The following is a 22,326-nucleotide window of genomic DNA, read 5'->3' as shown; positions in this document are numbered from 1 at the left end:
TTTTGTTCGTAACTTGTAGCACAGTATGCCAATAAAACCATGGGCATCCGGGAATGTTTCGTTTACATGTTTCGAGCTGACGTCTGAGAGTTTGAGAGGTGTTGCTGTCTCTTGTGGCTGTCTGTCTGGGTTGGAACTGGAATCATGTGGAATGGCTCCATCCCTCATGTTAATAATACTGGTATCTTTGCTTCCTTGGCTCGGACATATAACTTTCAAACAGACCCTCATATTCTTTAGTAATTAAGTGGGAGTAGTTCAACACGCCGCGGTTCAGACGAACAATGCTTAGGCATAGTGGTATAATTATTCAGTCTTTATCCTCAATTAAGAGAAATGAAGGACACATTTAACATTATCGTGGTGATTTGACTTTTTTTCTGAGTTTTTATGATCAATTCGATTTGGACTTCATTCTTGTGTCAGACAGCCTTTTCTTTTTCTAGGTACGTAATCCTCCTTACTCTTAGGTCGAACATGGATTAGGTAATAGGAAAATTAAATGATATCCATTTTCGTCAAAAATGTGTCAAATTCATATCAAACTCATCATTAAAAAAAAAATAGATAAAAAATTAAATTACTGGCGTGATTAAGGACTGGTAAAAAAGTCAAACATTATCCAGGAACGTATAAAATATCACGTAGTGGATTACCTACTAATACCTAGATAGGTACTTATAGCTTGTAGTACGTACTTCCAACATTCCGATTTGTTATACGTCCGTCGCTCAGCTTTAGTCATGATCAGCTGACCGAACTTAGTAAACAAAGAGTGCTTCTAGATTCAAGAGTCCTTCCTCCATATCGTTGTGTTGCTTTCCTTTGCCAGTCTTTATAAGTGTTCTGTGTCACCTGTGTGAGCATAAACAAGTTCCAAATGGCTTCTGGATCGAGAAAATTTGGCTTAGATGATAACAATTCTAATTTTTCCTTCAATGATAACGATGGGATGACGAGAGGTAAGTAGAAACACATTAACCAGTGTTAACTAAACAAAAAGGCTCGGTAAATCTTACCAATAGCACCTCCTTATATATTCTTATGTCATGCCTCCCCAGTCCCAGCAAGCTTGGGGGCTTGTGGGGAATCGGGGGTTTTAAGGCGGGGGGAGGCATATTTTAGTGATATATAGACTGAAAAATCTAAGGAAATTTTTCCAAATCTTGGAAAATACCCCTAAATGCAGGGCAGTTTTACATAACATAACCTTCCCCCTCTAGGACACTAACTTAACGTATTCTTGGCTGGTGGGGATGCGCCCCCCCGCCCCCCACCCCTCGAGGACACTAACCTAACCCGGTAAAACTACAGAACCACTGCTCCCCCCTTTCCTCTCCCCTCCCCCCTTCTCCCCCCCAACAAGCTTGGGGGATTGTGGGGAATCGGGGGTTTTTGGGGGGGAGCCAAAAGAGGCGAGATATGGCGATCCAAAAAAAATCTAAGGACAAAAACCTAACCTAACCGGGGGAGGCTGTGCCCCCCCGGAACCCCTCTACAACATTAACCTAACCCAAATATAAACCTAACCTAACGTAACCTAACTAGCCCCCCGGACCCCCCTACAACACTAACCTAACCCTAACATAAACCTAACCTAATGTGACCTTACCTAACCGGGGGTGTTGCACCCCCCTAGATCCCCCCCCAACACTAACCTAACCCTAACCTAAACCTAACCAAGTGATAGCATTCATGAACCAATATGTTACTTCTAAGAAAGTCATCAGGAATATGAGATGCATTGAGTTAAAAATTCAGGTTTTAGGCTCTATCGGTAATAAATTTTGTCTCTGTCTGTTTGCTGTTCTTGCCAAATGCTCTGGCTTAGGCAGAGTAGGGCATGGTGTATTTCCTATCTCTTGTAGAAGAACACCATCCACTATAGCAGATGCTGGATTAAACAGGTCTTATGCTGCCAGTTTCTTTACCTGTAATGTTACTATAGTGGCAGTAGCGAAGCCTGTTGGTGGTGGATGATTGTAACATAAGTTATTCTTTACAAATTATCCATTTCTCTGAGTTGCTTATGCCTTGAACAAGTTACTTTTAGGTTGAACAGTACACTGCCAGTAAGTTACATCTGATTGCCAATTTTTTGTTGTTGTAAGTGTACCCATGACTGTCAACAAGTTTTGTGTCTACCACGCCCTGGGTCCAGCCCCATCTTCCCCCACAAATAGCTGCCTGATAGGTATCATGGACGCCAGCAGTATCATGGTCCTCTCAGCTAACGTGAGGGGATTTAGGACAAACGTGGGAGAACTAACACACACATTCATCCTCAGACATCAGGTGGATGTAGTAGTGGCTGTAGAGACCTTCCTTGACAAAAGCTACATCACAACATGTGACAAAATTCCCGGATACTCGCCATGGGTGAGGCGAGACCAAGGAATATACAGGGAGGAAGTTGTGGTGTGGGATTTCGAAGTCCCAAGTAACTGGTAGGTCGTCTCCGTCAGACTGTCGATCCCAGAATTGGGAAAGGCGAAATTGAAGGCTGCGCATCCTCTGTCTTGCCCCAGGAATTAGATACAGCAGAGAGGACATGTGGCCTAAGAGGGTTAACCAAGCCTTTGCTGGAGGGGACTGAACACTTAGGAAAGTCTTGATTTGATGTTGTAGATTCTCTAGGCGTTGTTGTGTCGGGAAAACCTTCAAAAGAGGAGAGCGAATCTCCATCCCCAAATAAATCCTTGTCTGGGAGGGTGTAAGCGATGACTTTTCCCAGTTTACCTGGATTCCCAGTGATGCACACAGACGTAGAAGGTATCTGGTTGCCTCGAGTGCCGTCTGTTCCAAGTGAGCTAACAGTAGCCAGTCATCTAAGTAACGGAGGAGGCGAATTCCCTGTTGATATGAAGCCACTGAAACTGGACCCATCATCCTGGTAAAAACTTGAGGGGCCGTGGAGAGGCCAAAACAAAGAACCCTGAACTGGAAGTGACGCCCTCTCCATATAAAGCGAAGATACTTGCGGCTGTCTGGATGGACTGGGATCTGAAAATAAGCATCCCGGAGATCGATGGCAGTCATCCAGTCGTGTCAGTGGATGGCGGACATAACCGTCCTCACTGTTTCTATCCTGAAGGGAGTGGTAGTCACATAACGATTCAGCGTGGATAAATCGAGGATTGGGTGAAAGCCTCCTGTATTCTTGGGCACTACAAATAGGTGACTGTAAAAACCTGGTTTTGCAGATGTCTCCTCTATTGCTCCCTTTGTCAACAGATGTTGGACCTCGGATTCTAGTGCCTTGCCCTACTCGGAACCCGGGGGGTAAGAACGAAACCCCAAAGGTGCCGAGGTGACTGGTGGAAGAGATGTGAAAGGGATCTTGTAACCTTCATGGAGGATGGAGAGAACCCATGCCTCTGCTCCAATTGCCATCCAACTGTCTAGATTCTTGGCCATGCAACCTCCTACTGGAATCTGGGAAGGCGGCTGATCTACTTCCGAAAAAACTTCCCCATCTTCTTAGGGCGAGAAGCAGAAGGAAGACTAGAGGAAGACCTCTGATGTTGCGGTGTTCTTAAACGAGAGGCCGGGTCTATGCGCCTTGTGGAAAGCGAAGTCCGGTGAGAAGTATCACCAGTGGGCGCTGGGCAAGAACCACGATCCACCATTGGGGTGCCAGTAGCTGGCCTTGGCTTAACCAGTGCCCGAGCTGCTGCTTGCTGGAAAGAGATGGAAGCAGCCTTATCTGCCACCCGAAGAGCTTCTTTAACTTTGTCCTCATCGAAGAGGAAGGCCGAGTCAATAGCTGACTTCCTGAGATCAACCTTGGTAGCAGTCTTAAAAACAGGGGGAAGGTGAGAGAGAATCGCCTCCCGTCTCATGACCTTGACATTAGTTAGAGCGAAAGCCGAATCTTGAGCTGTATCCACCATGGCAAACAATGCTGCGGAACAGTTGGTCAGCTAAGAGCTTCTCCTGATCTGGTTGTAAAGAGGAAACCAGTCTGTAAAAGGCGCCAATAGCCCAAAACAGAAAATTCTTTGCCTCACGTTGGCATGCTAAGATACCTTACAGGCGAGACATATCTGCATGCTGTACCACCACCTGCGGGTCTTTACCCTTAGTGGTGAGGGCGAGGGCTAAGTCTGTGTTGAGTTTGGCTGCTTTCTCAGCAAACTCATGTCCACTGACCCCATTGATCCTCCTGTACCGACCGGAAGGGTAGCGAGCAAGTGATGGCCGGGAGCCTTCATTAGCACAACGAAGAGCTTTGGTGGCGGCCTGTAGAGAAAAGTCCATTGGCTGTGCCCTGGTAAAGTGGATGCGTTTATCCTCCACCATCCTGACTTCCCCTGGGGGCACTGGGCAATGAGATCCTTCCACATATCCAAGAGCCTACGGAAAACACTGGGCAATGTATTCCATCATGGATTGAAAGATCGGAGGGGAAACAGTCTCTTTGTTAACCCTTGTGTCAGCTTCCTCCTCAGAAGAATCTACGCCGTGATCTTCAAAGTATCCAGAAGAGGGGACACCTGGCAACCCTGGATCTCCTGATGGACCTCGGGTTCCAGTATGCAGAGAAGATCCTGGATCCTGTAGTGATCCTAGAACATATACTGTTGCTTCAGGGTGAGGGGCAACAGGGTGAAACTGTTCATGGTGGAAATAGGCATAGGAGGTGGCGTCTGTACCTGGCGCTCCTGTGTGCCTTGTGGACCGAGAGGGGACGGGAGGCATGGCATGGATCGCACCCCTCTCAAGCTGTGTGGGCTTGACCGAGTCCTCAGTCAAAGCGCCCTGGTGTTGCACAGCTGGACCCTCACCCAGGGTCTGTGGGCAGAGGCGTTGTACTGGACACACACGCCTGTTCCTGCCCTGACCCCGTCCTGAAGGAGATCCTACATGTGAAGGATCCAGATCTCCCCCCACCTCAGGACGGGATTGCTTGATCCTCCATGGATGATCCTTAGGGGTCCTAGAGCATTTCCCCCATGGATCCAGCGGAGGGACAGCCTGATCTAATCCTAACTCATCCCCGGGCCTCTCCTGCTCCCGGTTACCCCCCGCCGGCACGTCAGCTAGGAGTGACTTCACACTCTGCCTTGCGCTGAGGCCGGGAGGGGGGTTGGTAGCGGACTGCACCGCACCTTGAACCGAGAGCGAGGGGGCAGCTGTAAGAGAGGTGGTATTAGGAGCTAACCTGCCCTCTACTTCCTTAGTCACCATAGCTGATACCATATCAGGGAAGGAAACATATTTACTGCCTTCCTGAAACCCGAGGAAAGCAGCAAACTCCTTAAAAAAACTTGACTTATCCCAAGGAGACACTTTGGATCCCGGAATCTGAGAAATCGAATCCTCAGGCCCCACTGATCCAGGCACCGAATCCCTGTCTGATCCTGAAGCGGTGGGGGACAGGACCATGCCACAAGAATCAGAACATTTGGCAAAAAGCTCCTGAGACTGGCCTGAAGGGTTAGAGGTTTTCTTCCTAGCTTTATAGTCTCGCCTCTTCTGTAAAATCAGTTGGTACTTACGGGAACTGAGCACCAGCCTGGGACTCCACTCAGCACACTCCCGACATCTGTTGTTTACATCACAGAAACCATCACGGCAGACAATACATACAGAGTGTGGATCGTTGTGGGCACTTCCAAGGACTCTCCTGCATCCAGACGAAGTACAGACTCTCCTGACAACATGTGAGGCCATGGAAAGAGGTGATGAAGAGCCCAGCGGTGAGTCGGTGGCATGGCGGTTGAGTCCTGGCTGCCGCCAACACCACAGTCACCGCTGCGGACATACTCGCCGTCGCCATAAGAAGGAAAAGACGACGACAAGCCAACCTGAACTTCCTGATGGTCAGCCATTATTGCAAACAGGTCCACCGTGGAGGAAACAGCTAGGCAAAAAGTGTTCCAGAGCACTGTAACTGAGTCCGCACGCAAGCGCGTCTCAAGAAAGAATGACGTGACTGGCTGAGGGAGATAGTGTTGCCGTAAGTTGCCAGGGGTTACCAGGGTAGAATAGACAAAAGTTTTGAATGTGGAATAGATGGCTGGGTAATAGGGAGCATTGTAAATGCTAATATATAAGAAGCAGGTTGTATGTGAAAAATCTATTTTAATGATCTACTGCAGAGCTCTCCCAAAGCTGTTGCTCATGCAGACAACTGCACCCTCTCCTGGGCTTACAAGAGGGGAGAAGCCCAGAATGTGCTGCAGGCAGTCAATAGGCAGCTACAGGACATCATAGCTTGGGGAGAAAGGTGGCAAGTCAAGTTTGCCCCTGAGAAAAACCAGGCCATGGTGGTCACCTGCTCACAGGGAGAAGCTGACCATCTGCGCGGAAGGTTGCGGCTTGGGCCAGACACCATCCCTCTGCAGGATAGCATTGAAATCCTTGGGGTGGAGGTGGATTCCCGGCTGCAGTTCGACCGCCACCTGGATAAGGTGGCGCGGAGCGCCTCTCTAAGGTAAATCTACTATGCCGGATGAAACACCTCCTCCATGCTGACGGCCTCCTCACACTCTACAAGGCCCAAGTAAGACCTATCATGGAATACACCCCTCTTACCTGGATGTCAAGTGCCCACTGCCACCTCAGCCTGCTAAAGTGCAGCGTCGGACAGAGTGCTTGATTAGTGGCACTACACACCATCAACAACACCATCCACACTGGCAGAGGCAGCAACAGCACAGACAACCTCAACAAAAGCAGCAGCAACAGCAAGAGGAACATCAGCGGCACAACCTGAGGGACAGCCTCAAGCACCACAGGTGAGTTGCCACCTTGACCGTGCTACACAAGGCACAACTGCAGTGCATTCCCCTCCTGACGGACTTGGAGGCCACCTGGAGGAGATATGAGGTTGACACAAGGACGATGTTGGCCAGTGATCTCCTCCTGGAAGTCCCGAGGTCCCACAGCTCTACTCACCAGGATGCCTTTACATCAGCAGCAGTGGTGTGGTGGAACGTGTTCACTACTGATGTGGATGTGACGGGCCTGTCCACACAGCAAGTTAAGGTAGCAGCCTATAGATGGCTGCGTCTACACCCTACTTAATGTAAATCTTGTATATAATGCTTCAGCCTAGGATGTACATAGTATTTTAAGCGTTTATCTAATATTATTTACTAAAATTAAGTCAGTTTATTACTACATTATAATTTGTATATAATGTAGGGGCGGTAGCTTTAAGATAGCTCACCAATGGCAAGGATGAGCTTTAGCGCAGCCATACTAAACTGTCCCTTGTAACATACAACCTGTTATAATCACCTGTTTAAATAAAAGAGAGAGAGAGAGAGAGAGAGAGAGAGAGACTTGTAACTAATGACTCTACAGTGTGGGTGAAGTGACTCCATTGTGAGGGCAAAATGGCATGCAGGCAAAATGATTGGATACCATTAGTTTAGATCACCTTATGAAGGTGCAAACTGGACAATGGCTATAAAGAGATGATAATGTGAGATTACTTTCCTCCTGTAAGCTACAAGATAAACACACATATGAGTCAGGCAAAACTTAACTGTCAGGCCATCATTCACTAACCAAAGCAGAGGAAACATCAACACTGTAGTTAGATAAATCCCAGACTAGACTGCACCCAAAACTTGGTTTTAGAGTGGTTATATTATAGGAATACCTTGGTAACATTCCATAATTTATCTAAAAGGAAAACAAGAAAAAGAGAGAAATGGACACAATAGCAGAAAAAAAAATTAGAACAAGGCCTTCACAGTTTAATAAAATTCCTATTTGTCTTCAGAGTTCCTGAATACATCCAGTGCTACCTACCTTGCCTCTGATAAGTTAATGCCCGGTCCTGAGATGGAGGCAGCAAGAGAGGCTGAGTTGCGACGTCAGGAAGTGCTACGACAAATGAGAGATGTGAGTGACCTGTCAAACATTACCTGTGAAGCATTACAATGTTCTGATATTAGTTTTATTATATGTCAAATGCAAGCTTTTGCATCAAGTGAATCAAAATTATTTAATTCATGAAGAATCAATACAGTTCATGATTTGTTTTGATTTGTCATGCTAATTTCAATATAACCATTTACAGCAGATGAATTGAGACAATTTATATGGTGCTGATTCATTCTCCTGGACACATTTTCATCTGCCACAGTGATTCTGCCAAGGAGTGAACTTCATGCTTTTTGATAAACTGATCAATTTAGTACCAGAGAGATATCTTACATATAATCCTTGTGATTCTATGCATTGAGAGTGGGTTGTAGTCAACTCAACAATCATTTTAAAAGTGTTCTGTGTTAATTATTTATATAATATATATATATATATATATATATATATATATATATATATATATATATATATATATATATATATACACACACAGTAATACTCCGCTTAACGAACGTTCGTTTAACGAATTTCCGGTTTAACGTACTATATAAAGTTAGACCAAAAATCCGCATAATGTACAACCACATCCGTTTTAACAAATTTTCTGGGTTTGAATTTGCCGGGTGAAGGACCGAACGCAGTAGTTTCGCTGTGATTGGCTGGCTTCCCGCCTCTGTCTCTAGTGCTCCTGGAGCTGAATCCAAGATTCTTTAACAACGTCAGAGCAACCTCTTGCTGCAAAATGGCATCCACGAACGCGTGGAGGGACGGTGACAAGGTTGCTATCAGGTTGCTCTGAGGTTGCTGGGAACACCACCTCTGGAGGTGGTGTTACTGTCTTATATAATGCATTTATGTTAAAAAAACAACATTTCTATTAGCTTTTTACAAACCTTGCCCCGAAGAAAGGATTGTTTTGTAATGCATAAAGTGAAATCTTACATGGAATACCAAAAAATAACGCAGAGATGAGATGAGCCACAGACGAAGCGGGAGACTCGCCGCCACTCAGCCGCTTCTTCTTCTTCTTGTGACCCTTTTGCTTGCGTGTTACTTTCATCATGTTGTTTATGTTTTCACTCCTCTATTGCATGCTATAATGGATATCATATCTTAGTATTCATATACGCTCGTGCCTCAAGGATAACCTCGACTCCGTGGCACTGAGTGATAGTGAATTACTAATGAAATACCGCAGTATTTCATTAATAATTCACTATCACTCAGTGCCACAGAGTCAAGGTTATCCTCATGGCATGAACGTATATGAATACTAAGATATGATATCCATTATAGCAGGCAATAGAGGGGTGGAAACAAATATCATGGGGAAAGACAACATGCAAGCTAAAACGGTCACAAGAAGAAGAAGCGGCCGAGTCACCGTGAGTCTCCCATTTTGTCTCATTTCTGCTTTATTTTTTGGTATTCCATGTAAGATTGCACTTTATGCATTACAAAACAATCCTTTCTTGGGGGCAAGGTTTGTAAAAAGCTAATAGAAATGTTGTTTTGTGAACATAAATGCGAGAATGTGAGAGAATTTGTACGTAGCTTCTCTTAACTTCCAATGACTCATATGACATCATAAAAGAAGTGGTACACCAGTGGCCCAATGTGCTGCCAAACGTATACAGTCAACCCTCGGCTATCATGACTTCCGCTATCGCGTTTTATTGCTATCATGCACCCATGAAAAGCTGCTAAAATTTCATTATCGCGACCTCAGATGCCTGCTATCGCGCGCCCAGCCATGACGTCATGGGATATCTGAGCGCTCATTGGCCAAAACCGCCTTCCCGCCAAGATCAATTCGGCTATCGCGTTTTCGGCTATAGCGATGCTGTTTCGGCCCCAATTGGGCGCGATAGCCGAGGGTTAAGTGTATATGTATATATATATATATATTTTTTTTTCCCATGTGGCATGTTGGGGACCAGCCCAGAACATATCCCCCCTATTTTCACTATTTCCTATGGGAAAATTATATCCGCTTAACGAATTTTTGCTCTACAAACAGCTTTGACACCCCCTATCCTGTTCGTTAAGCAGAGTATTACTGTGTATATATATATATATATATATATATATATATATATATATATATATATATATATATATATATATAAAACATAACATAACATAACATAAATAATAGGATAACAAAGGGCCACTAGGCCCCATCTAGGTTATCCTGTATCAGTCGCACAGCGACCTCGTCATCAGTACTTAAAGTTACACTTACAAGTACACAATACATTATATACTAATTCTAAATATTTGGCCCATTAACAGGGCTAAGTCCTGCAGTGAATTCCTCTACAATCTGTGATCCCCATACATGGAGATCATGTCTTGTTTAACTATAGTAAATTTCTTATAAAAACTATCATGCAGCGCTATACATAATTATAAATCTAATAAATTTAAGTGCTTATCTAATCTGTTTTCAAACATTGTCAAACTAGTGCTATTTACAACCCTCTCTGGCAATGCATTCCAGAAATCTACCACCCTATGACTAAAGAAATATTTTCTTATATCTAACCTGCAACCTTGCTTTATACATATGAGGGATATAAGAAAAACTGCTAAAGATGCCTCGGGACACCTAACTTTATAGAAGTTGTTTTAGCTAGAGATGAGAAGTGAAGTTTCCAGTTAGATTACAAGTAAAGGACAGACTGTGAATGTTCATTGTGGAAGAGGTAGACGGTTAAGTGTTATTAAAAAGGGGATAGTTGTTTGATAGGTTGTGTCAAGTTGATAGATGGAGGAATTGAGCTCTTGAGGCATTGACTCCCCCAATGGGAAGTTTTCAGAACTAATCCCAGGTGCATACAGATGCATAGAACATTGATTATTATGATACTGTTGACATTCTGTATCTACTTTTGAATATCATGTATTGATGATTTTGGGAGTTGGTCAAAACAAATATATTTTGTGATTATTTTGTAATATGTTATCAATATCTTAAATAAGGTATATTACAAGTCTAAAATCTATTGATTTTGACAATGAAAAAGGTAAAAACTTTGACTTTACTAAAAGTATGACCACCATACTCAGTAACATCGTGATATATGGATATAGTTAATTTCACGGGGATTTTAGCTTTGCTTTTACAAGTCAAAAGTCAAGATCAAGACATGGCAAAGCAGTTAAGCACAGAACAAACATATCACAGGACTACTGTAGAGTGAGGAGAGAGAAATATGTGAAGCTTTCTTTCTCCACATGGTGTAGTGGTATGGACATTACAGCAGGAATTAACTAGTTGTCCAACAATGTGTTTGTTAAGTTAAACAGGTGCTTAGCCCAGGTTGGGTTAGACAGCAATACTCGCCAGGATACTGAAGTTGCCTTTTCTTAATTAGAATTGTTGTTTCCATATACTAGTAAGTTGATCTTTGTTGTTTGGATTCTTCAGTAGCACAGACATATCTTCATGTTTACGGTTGACTCGATTAATACACTTCCGATCAAGGGTGTACTCTTTTTGAAATGTAGAGATGATCAAATAAGCCTCAATGCCAGTTCACAAGAAAATCAACTTATATATATTTGTTAATGAATAGGATTTGATTTTGCCTGTGTCACTACTCAGAAGGAATTATGCAGGAAATACGTATATTATATCAACTTATTGCATCTCTATGCTTATAGAATGACACTGTAGGTATATTCTATTTTACCCTAGTGTGAGCGAAGTGGCTACCACTTGCTGACAGCTGCTAGTTCTGAAAACCCCATTAGAAATTTTAGAGAGATCAGTAGTCAGGTGTTCTGTGGTTTCTTGTGTCGTCTGTTATGATGATGATGCATATCAATTATAAATGTACAATTCTTAGATGTTTGAAATGGCTTATACACTTTAAAGATATCTTACAAGTCTAATTTTTCTTTTTGCCTTTCAGATAGAAAATCGCACTCTTCAGTCTACCAAAAACAGCAAAATAATGCTGAGTGAGAGTGAAAAAGTTGGGCTAGAAACAGCACAGGTAAGAAAGTGTGCAAGATAGAAATCAGGGAGCACTTCACACACTATAAGTATTATGTTATTTTCACTCCTCACTTCCTAAAGCAGGGATTCTCAACCTAGGATTCACATACCTCAGGGGTTCACAAGATTTCCAGGGGTACTTAGACGGCTGATCTAATGATATTCTTTGCAGTACCCTTGCATATGGATATGGAGCTAGTGACAGTGACTAGATTGAATATTCTGTAAGATTTCCACAGATACTTAGATACCTGATCTAATAATATCCTGTACAGTACCATTGCATGTTGAGCTAACGTCAGTCACTAAATTAATATTTTGTTTGATGTCAAATTACTGGGGGTTCAGGTAGACGATCTTATAACTCAGAGGGTTCTTAACAAGAAAAAGGTTGAGAATCCCTGTAGTAAAGATACAATTCACTCCATATTTGAAGAAATCATCTTCCTATCCATATTTTTAGCTAAAGCAACATGTCAACTCAAGGGAGGTGAATATCATTGGCCAGAAGTTGTAACTTTTAAATTAAGTGATATCTCTTTTTTCTAATTCCACCCCATGTCCACCTCCACCTCCTTATCCCCACTCTCTCTTTGTTTATATATTTCTCTGCATGTTTCCTCCACCAAAGCCCCCCATATATCTCTCTCTCTCACTCCCTCTCCCTCTCTCTCTCTCTCTCTCTCTCTCTCTCTCTCTCTCTCTCTCTCTCTCTCTCTCTCTCTCTCCATATTATGAGTACAGTAGTGCCTCAGGTTGCGAATTTTATTCTCTCCATAACATAGCTTGTATCCTGAAACACTCGTATCTCAAAATTGATCTCCCCATTTTAAAATAATGGAAATCCAATTAATCTGTTCCAAATCCAGTGTTAATGGCCCTTCTTCCCTCTATACCCTGTATAGTACTTCACTCATTGGTCCAAAATGTTTACCATTACCAGTTGTAACACTTCCTCCCCACAGCGTCCAGCATGACTGTTTGTATATATTTCTTCCTAATTTACATGTTTACAATTTAAATCTCCCACAAGTAGCACTCTTCTGTCCTTCCTTAACATATTGTTCAGGCAACTTAGCTCTTCCCTTTGCACATCGTTATGGACATCAAGCCTCCATGTATTAGTCTTTAGTGGCACACATGCAACTATGATACTCCTTTTTTCCCTCCTACTGGTCCTAATTGTTATGCTTAAAACCTCTACCAGTCCATCTGCTTACTGTACCTCCTCCACATAAATAGCCTCTTGAGTCATTATCAATTTTCCTCTTCTGGCTCTCCTCCAAACATTATATCCCTGACCTTTAAAATTCGCTTGGACGTCTTCACTTAACTTTGTTTCTGTTATACATACCACATCCGGTCCTTTTTCCAATATCCAGTCTCTCATTTCCAAGCATCCTGATATAAATCCATCTATATTTGTATACATGACCCTTAATGCTTTCCTTCCCCTTCCCGGAATATACCATTTCCTCATCCTCATGTCTTGCACTCTCCAGTAGAATTTCTTCTCGTTGTCCTCTTTTTTTTTTTTCCCTATAGCTTCACTTCTCAGTTCTCTCTCTTTTTCCTTTTCTACATAATTTATCTCTCTCTTTAACCAAATATTTTTATATTTTGTCTTACCAGCCAGCTTTCCAGTCGTCCCTAATATTTCTTCTACTACCACTTGCAATATAATTTTAACTCTCAGTGGTCTTTTAGTTCCCTCAGTATATTTACCAAATCTGTATGTTTCCTCTATTTCTATCTCAAGACTCTATTCTTCATCTTGAACCACTGAGATAATTTCTTTAAAACCATCTCTTTCTCCTCCCTCTCCCTCACAAATTTCACAGGATTCTTTTTTTCTTCTAGTCCATATATAACCATACACTTCTTTTTGTCCACTATATCTCTCATTAATTCCTCCTTTTCTTTTGATCACTTGTATGACTGTGTCTTTTGTTTTCTCTCTTATTTGTTGCTTAACTACTTCAGCAAAGTTCACTTTTTATTCATCTTGTGTCCAGTTTTTGCTTAAGTTCCTGCAGTGCTACTTCATAGTTTGCACATTTACCTTTAAGGGCACTATTTTCCTTTTTTATTTAGTCAAGAGTTTTCTTCATGTCATTATTCATTGTAACCAAGCTCTCTAACTTTTCACACCTCTCTCTCAGCTCTAGGTTCTCCGTGATCAGTTGATCCTGTTGTTCAAAAATCCTGGCAACCATTTCCCTCAGAGCTTTAAGTTCTCTGTCCAGTTAGATAATCCTTCTAATGTTGGCTCTTTCCTCCTTAAATCCAGAGAATTCCCTTTCTTTATTCCAATCTCCTAGCTGCCTTGAACCAAGAGGAATTTCAATAATTTCGCTTCTGCCTCTCGGTTTGGCTCCCTTGTTTTATATGGGCGGCAGCGCCGACTGCACCATCCATATCCTCATCTCCTTCCATACTTTCTCTCAGCATTGACATAAGCAAAATTTAATGTAAGTTTGGAGACTAGTTCACTAATCTAGCCCCCTCTCTCCCTGTAACACATCACTATGTATGCTGGGCTTTGTTGTTGGGTATAGGCAGTGTAACCCACGTTGGAAGCTCTTTCTGTATGTCCTCTTTGAACAGTCATCGGCTTGTGTGTGTATTTACCTAGTTGTAGTTTTACAGGGCCTGGGTTTTATGCTCGTGTGGCCCCGTCTCCATATCTACACTTATCCAATTTTTCTTTAAAACTATGCACACTCGTTGCTGACACCACTTCTTCATTTAAACTGTTCCACGTCTCAACACATCTTTGTGGGAAACTATATTTTTTAACATCTCTCAGACATCTTCCCTTTCTCAGCTTTTTACTATGCGATCTTGTGCTTCGAATGTCTTATTCTTCTCTCAGGATCAGTTTCTCATTATCCACTTGGTCCATTCCGTTGATTAATTTATAAACTTGTATCAGATCCCCTCTCTCCCTTCTCTGTTCCAGGGTTGGTAGATCCATAGCCTTTAGTCTCTCCTCATATGTCATCCCTTCAAATTCTGGAACCATTCTTGTAGCCATTTTTTGTAGTCTCTCCAACTTCCTTATGTGTTTCTTTTTATGAGGAGTCCACACTACTCTCGCATATTCCAATCTGGGTCTTATTATAGTACTTATCAATTTCTTCATCATTTCTTTGTCCATGTAGTGAAATGCTTATCCAATATTCCTTAGCAAATTATAGTCTCTCTGAAAATTCTATCAATATGGCTTACCAGTTGATTGTTTTCTTCCATCGTCACTCCCAAGTCCTTTTCCTTTTTTACTTTCTCCAGTTCTATTCCATCTCCCATCTTATAGATTCCCACAGGTCGTCTTTCACTCTCTCCCATTTCCATGACATGGCTTTTGTCCACATTGAATTCCATTTCCCACTTTTTACTCCATTTCCAGATCTTATTTACATCTTCCTGTAGTATTTCACAATCCTCTTTTGCTTTATAACTCTGCACAGTTTCATATCGTCCGCAAACAGATTTATGTAGCTGTTCACTCCTTCTGGCATGTCGTTTATATATATATGAGAAAAAGAATTGGCGCCAATACTGACCCCTGTGGCACTCCGCTCTCTACTGCTCTCCACTTGGACTTCATATCTTTAACTACTGTCCTTATTTCTCTCCCCCTCAAATGATTTTCCATCCATCTCAATGTGCTTCCTTTTAAACCACCCTTCTCCTCTAACTTCCACAGTAATCTTGCATGTGGCACTTTATCAAATGCCTTTTTTTAAATCCAAATAAATACACTCAACCCATCTCTCTCTCTCTTGTACTCTATCAACTATTCTAGAGCAGAAACTCAGTGAATTTGATACACGCGACCATCTTTTTCTAAAACTTTTTTTTTTTTTTTTTCAAGTAAGGCCTATAGCACCTGTAGGCACACTTGAAGAGTGTATGGGAAGCGCTGTTCAGCTTCCACCCATTAGTGGCGCAGGCAATTTTATTAGGGCCCATATCACCCCTGAAGCTCATCTTGGATGTAACCACCTAGAACCTGGGTATCATGTTGACATGTAGGTAACTTTAACCCACTCGACAAATGGCAATGTGTTTTAAGGCTATACATGGTGGGATTCGAACCTACGCGTGATTATTTGATATTAATTTGTTGTCTTCAAGGAACTCGATCCATTGTTTCTTTATTATTCTTTCACACATCTTGCATATTACACTAGTTAGTGATACCGGTCTGTAATTTAAAGGTCCTTCCTTCCCTCCGCTCTTATATATGGGAACCACCTCAGCTCTTTTCCATTCCACTGGTACTGTTCCATTTTCTATTGAGCATTTTATGATGTATATAGGTCTTACTAGTTCTTCCCTACATTCTTTCAGTATTCTGCCTGAGACTTCATCCGGTCTCATTGCCTTCTCTTCATCCAATTCCTTCATTAACTTTTTTATTTCAAGCTTGGTTACTTTAACCTCTTTCATATAGACGGTCTCTCTTATTACCCTGTGGCCTTTCAAATTTGGATTCCTTAGTAAAAACCTCCTGGAATTTATTATTAGGTAGCTCTGCCATACATTTTGGGTCTTCCGCCATCCCGTTCTCTCCTTTTAACCTTTCTATTGTTTCTTTTTGCCTAATTTTTCCATTTACGAATCTGTAGAACAATTTTAGTTGCTCCTTACATTTTTCGACAATGTCCCTTTCATAGTTCCTTTCCTCATCCTTCCTCACCTTAACACATTCATTTCTCGCTGCCTTGAAGTTTTCCTTATTTACTGGATTTCTATTTTTCCTCCACCTTTTCCATGCTCCATCTCTTTTCTCCTTTACCCTAGCACACCTTGCATTAAACCAATCTTTCTTTCCTTCTTCTTTAGGTCTATATTTTGGGACATATTCCCTTGACTCCTGTTTTGTATATTTCCAAAAATAAGTTATACTTCTCTTGCACTGTCTCTGAGTTTTCCATCTCCTCCCAGTTACGTTTTAAAATAGTTCTTGAGATTCTCAATATCAGCCTTTCTGTAATTTAATCGGTCTCCTTTGATATGATTCGTCTCTATCTTCCTTTCCCTCTTCTATATCCATTTCTAATATTACATGGTCGCTCTTTCCCAATGGGCACTTATATCTTATATCATCGTCCATTTGTATACCCCTTGTAAAAACTAGGTTCAATCTCGTCGGCTCGTCATTTCCTCTGAATCTTGTGTTTTCCTTTACTCTTTGGTCCAACTATTATCTATTATTAGGTTCAGGAATCTTTCTCCCCAGGCTTCTTCCCCCATACCACTTTCATAATTTTCCCAGTCCACTTCTTTACAGTTGAAATCTCCTACTAATATCACTTTTCTCCTATCTTTAATGATTCTCATAAGACTCCTTATTGTGTCATCTATCATGTCTTTATATTCTTGATTGGTCCATGAATTTGTTTTTGGTGGCACATATGTTACAATGATTGTTGACTCTTTTTTATTAATATGCATCTTAACATACAGTACTTCTGCTTTTCCTTCCCCACATTCCACTTGGTTTACCACCATCTCCTTCCTTAACATTATCATGATTCCTCCTCCTCCTTTACCCCCTCTGTCTCTCCTCCATACATTATACCTATTATCCAAGGCTATTTTGATTGCCTCATTTAGTTTTGTTTCAACCATGCATACAATATCCGGTTCTTCTTTCTTTATGTAATCTCTTGATTCTAATTTACTTGATAAAACCCTGTCTATGTTCGTATACATCAATTTTAGTCTCTTGCCTTTATCGCTTTTAGTTAAACTTGCTCCATTTTTTCCTCTTCCTTCTCTTTTATATACCATTTCTTTATCCTATCTTCTAGAATTCTCCAAAAAAATGCCTTTTTTTCCTCTTCTGACCTTTCGTTATTTTTTTTCCCTTACTGCTGCCGCCAGTTCATTGTATCTCTTCCTTTCTTCCTCATTTCTATTTTCCTTTATATATATATATCCTTGCAACCTTCTGTTTCTCTGAGTTTACTTGTTCTTCTGTTGCTGCGAGTGATTTTAGTAATATCTTAATTAGTCTCGTTCCTTCTTGATAAGGTCCCATTCTGTGTATTTCTTCTACTTCCTCTTCTAAGTTCTGCCTATCTTTGTAGTTTAGATTTTTTAGTAAGTCTTTGACTGATTTGATTTCTTCTTTTTCTCTTCTTGGTCTATATTTTACATTTTTTTTCTTTTAGTCCAAATACGATTACACTCTTTTTTTTCTGCAATTTCCCTAACTAGATTTTCTTTTTTCTTGGGGACTCCTATAATTTTGTTCCATATTTTCATCTCTTTCTTTTAGTTGTTCTTGAATCACCTCCTGAAAATCATCCTTATCTTTCTTATCTTGGACTCTCCATGCTTGTACTTCTTTTTTAATCATGTTCTGTGTGTGTGTGTGTGTGTGTGTGTGTGTGTGTGTGTGTGTGTGTGTGTGTGTGTGTGTGTGTGTGTGTGTGTGTGTGTGTGTATTTACCTAGTTGTAGTTTTACAGGGCCTGGGCTTTATGCTCGTGTGGCCCCGTCTCCATATCTACACTTATCCAATCTTACTTTAAAAGTATGCACACTCGTTGCAGACACTACTTCTTCATTTAAACTGTTCCACGTCTCAATACATCTTTGCGGGAAACTATATTTTTTAACATATTTCAGACATCTTACTTTTCTCAGCTTTTTACTATGCGATCTTGTGCTTCGAATGTCATATTCTTCTCTCAGGATCAGTTTCTCATTATCCACTTGGTCCATTCCGTTGATCAATTTAAAAACTTGTATCAGGTCTCCTCTCTCCCTTCTTTGTTCCAGGGTTAGTAGATCCATAGCCTTTAGTCTCTCCTCATATGTCATCCCTTCAAATTCTGGAACCATTCTTGTAGCCATTTTTTGTAGTCTCTCCAATTTCCTTATGTGTTTCTTTTATAAGGGGTCCACACTACTCCTGCATATTCCAATCTGGGTCTTATTAAAGTACTTATCAATTTCTTCATCATTTCTTTGTCCATGTGGTGAAATGCTACTCCAATATTCCTTAGCAAATTCTATGTTTCTCTAAAATTCTATCATATGGCTTACTGGTTGATTGTTTTCTTCCATCGTCACTCCTAAGTTCTTTTCCTTTTTTACTTTCTCCAGTTCTACTCCATCTCCCATCTTATAGATTCCCACGGGTCGTCTTTCACTCTTTCCCATTTCCATGACATGGCTTTTGTTCACATTGAATTCCATTTCCCACTTTTTGCTCCATTCCCATATCTTATTTAGGTCTTCTTGCAGTATTTCACAATCCTCTTTTTGCTTTATATCTCTGCACAGTTTCGTATCATCTGCAAACAGATGATACGAAACTGTGCAGAGTGTGTGTGTGTGTGTGTGTGTGTAAACACTGAGAGCATGATTCATCATGCAGTGGTGCGAACCACATGGGTTAACCACAGTGTTTCTCATAACCAAAGCGGATGCTCATATACCAAACTTTTCTTATATTTTCATGCTCATCTAACTTGCTCTCACTTTGTATCCCAAGGCACCATTGTATATGTTTCATGTTACGTCATTTCCAGGAGTTGGTGAAGCAGCGGTCCCGGACTTTTTTTTTTTTTTTTTTTTTGATTCCCAGCTTCAAAACACAGAACTAGCTTCTCATTTGGGCACCATTGTGACCTTAAGGACACTCAGAAAAACATCAATGGAATTAAGGTTGGAATATTACCTAATGATATATGCTCTAGATAAGTTTAGTTTTTTCATTGAATGTAATATATAACACTTAATCCTCAAACTGCTGAGATTTCTTGCATGAGTCAGCCACTTTTCCACAACATCCAGTTGCACCACCACCATTACCCACATAATAGGGAACTTTTCTTGCATAGTGAAAATATTTGACCCATTTAGGTTAGTTGCATAAGATAGAATTTGTATATTTCTTATTTACATATAATGAATACCCCATGCTGCTAAGTGACAAAGCTTGTTTTACCTACAGAGTGTGTTCAGTAGTCTTAAAACATGGTGGTCCACCCCTAAACAAGGATCGCAGAGTTCCAATCCTCAGAAAGAATCTCCTCAGCCAGGAAGTCCAACAGATCCTTCTAATACAGAACAGATGCTGAAAAATCCCCACTTGTCATCAGCTTATCAGAAGAGTCAAGCATCACTTGTCTCCAGTCAGCAGTCATCTACCCATCCAGGTGCTGTGTATTTACTTATTTGTATTTACCTATTTGTGTATTACAGGGCCCGAGCTAAGCTCTCTGTGTCCTGTCTCTTTGTCCACTCCTGTCATATCTCTCTTTCATCTGATTGAGACACACCGCATCAACGACATCACTGCTCAGTTTATTCCACTTATCAATACTACAATGCGGGAAACTGTACTTTCTCACGTCATTTAGACAGATGTCCTTTATTAGTTTTTTTTCCATGTCCTCGGAGGTAATTACTTGCGGTCACCTTTATCAATTCTCTGTCCAGTATGTCAATCTTGTTCACCAATTTATACATAGTTATCATGTCTCCTCTTGTTCTTCTCTCTTCTAGTGTGGTCAGCCCCAGCTTCCTCAGTCTTTCCTCATAGTCTAACTCCCTGAGTCCTGGTACCATCCTTGTTGCCAGCCTCTGTACCCTTTCCACCTTCTTCACATTTTTCTTCATATGCGGTGACCAGACACAAGCTGCATATTCTAACTGGGGTCTTATTAAGGTGCATAATATCTTCATCATTCCTTCATCTAGGTAGTGGAATGCAATATTTTGGAGCATGTTATATGTTTTCCAAAATATCTTGTTAATGTGTTTCTCCGGTGACAAAGTGTTTTGCAGTTACTCCTAAGTCTTTCTCCTCATTGGTCTCTTCAATTTTCTCATCACCCAGCCTGTAATCCCTGTTTGGTCTGTATCTACTTCTTCCCATTTTCATAACATGGCTCTTGTTTATATTGAATTCCATCTGCCACTCTTTACTCCACTCATATATTTTATCAAGATCTTCCTGTAACTTGTTACAATCTTCCACATTCTTTACTCTCCTCATAATTTTAGTATCGTCCAAAACATATTCATGTAACTGTCAATTCCTACTGGCATATCATTAACATAAATCAAAAACATGATGGGACCAAGCACTGACCCTTGTGGAACTCCACTGGTTACCTTCTTCCACTCGGACTTCCTTCCTCTCACCACTGTTCTCATTTCTCTTCCCACTAAGTAATTTTCCATCCATTTTGCTAGTTTATCATTTACTCCTCCAATCTTCTTTAGTTTCCACATCAGTCTATTGTGTGGCACTTTATCAAAGGCCTTTCTCAAGTCCAGGTAGATAGCATCCACCCATCCCTCTCTATGTTGTAGTATGTCAGTCACTCTTGAATAAAAACATAATAAATTGGATATGCACGATCTTCCTTTTCTGAAACCAAACTGCCTTTCACTCAGAATGTTTTCACTTTCTAGATACTCACTCCACTTAGCTTTAATTACTTCTTCACATACCTTGCACAATATACTAGTCAACGATACTGGTCTATAATTTAATGGTTCCATTCTACTACCATTCTTATATATAGGCACAATGTCAGCTCTTTTCCACTCTTTCGGGACTAATCCTGTTCGTATGGAGGTTTCCACAATATCAAATACAGGGTTCAACAATTGATCCTTACATTCTTTTAGCAACCTCCCAGATATGCCATCAGGCCCCATTGATTTATTAATATCCAGATTGCTTATAATTTTCCTTACATCTTCTTTAGTAACCATGATGTCCTGCATTTGCTTTATTTCCGTTGGCCTTCTCCTATAAAATGCTCCTCCTTTGTAAACACTTTGCAAAAGTTGTCGTTCAAAATTTCAGCTATATCTCTAGCATCCTCATATACTTCTTCCCATTTTTACCTTTTCTATTGCCTCCCTTTTATTTAGTTTTCCATTTATGAATTTGTAAAACATTTTAGGGTCACTATCACAGTTTTCCACCACCTCTGTTCATATTCCTTTGTGCTGTTCTCCTTACTTCAACATATCTATTCCTTGCTGTTTTGTAAACTTCTCTTGATAATACATCACTGTTTTTCTTAAGTTTCTTCCATGCCTTTTCTTTGTTCTTTTTTGCTTCTTCACAATTTCTATTAAACCACTGTTTATTATTTAAAGTCCTCTTTCTGTGATATGACACAAACATCTTCACAGCAGAGTTATATAAATCCATAAATTTATCGTATTTCCTGGTATACCACAGTCCAGTCAATTTAATTAAAGAACTCCCTCATATGGTTATAATTTGCTCTAGTATAATTTAATTTTTCCTCCCTGTGCTCCACAATCCTATCTGTGCTTATTTCCGTATCCAGCTTAAAGTTTAGGACATCATGGTCGTGTGTGTGTGTGTAATTCACCTCGGTTGCCTGCTGGTCACCCAGCCAGTCATCCCCATTACGGAGCGAGCTCAGAGCTCATAGACCAATCTTCGGGCAGGACTGAGAC

General features: G+C 41.1%; 1 protein-coding gene across 1 annotated transcript in view; it reads left to right on the top strand.

The window, feature by feature from the left end:
• The first annotated feature begins 731 nt into the window (after window positions 1–731).
• The window catches only part of LOC123516053 (synaptosomal-associated protein 29-like), a 29,917-nt gene continuing 8,322 nt past the window's right edge, over window positions 732–22,326 (top strand). The window contains exons 1-6 of the mRNA XM_045275073.1: window positions 732–962; window positions 7,739–7,860; window positions 11,766–11,849; window positions 19,404–19,420; window positions 19,473–19,539; window positions 19,829–20,033. Of these exons, the coding sequence (XP_045131008.1) occupies window positions 881–962; window positions 7,739–7,860; window positions 11,766–11,849; window positions 19,404–19,420; window positions 19,473–19,539; window positions 19,829–20,033 (577 nt within the window). The 5' untranslated portion in view covers window positions 732–880. The remainder of the gene's footprint in view (window positions 963–7,738; window positions 7,861–11,765; window positions 11,850–19,403; window positions 19,421–19,472; window positions 19,540–19,828; window positions 20,034–22,326) is intronic.

The sequence above is a fragment of the Portunus trituberculatus genome, chromosome 40 (genome assembly GCF_017591435.1).
Source record: "Portunus trituberculatus isolate SZX2019 chromosome 40, ASM1759143v1, whole genome shotgun sequence".
Classification (NCBI taxonomy): Eukaryota; Metazoa; Arthropoda; class Malacostraca; order Decapoda; family Portunidae; genus Portunus; species Portunus trituberculatus.
This window is presented reverse-complemented; position numbering and strand designations above follow the sequence as displayed.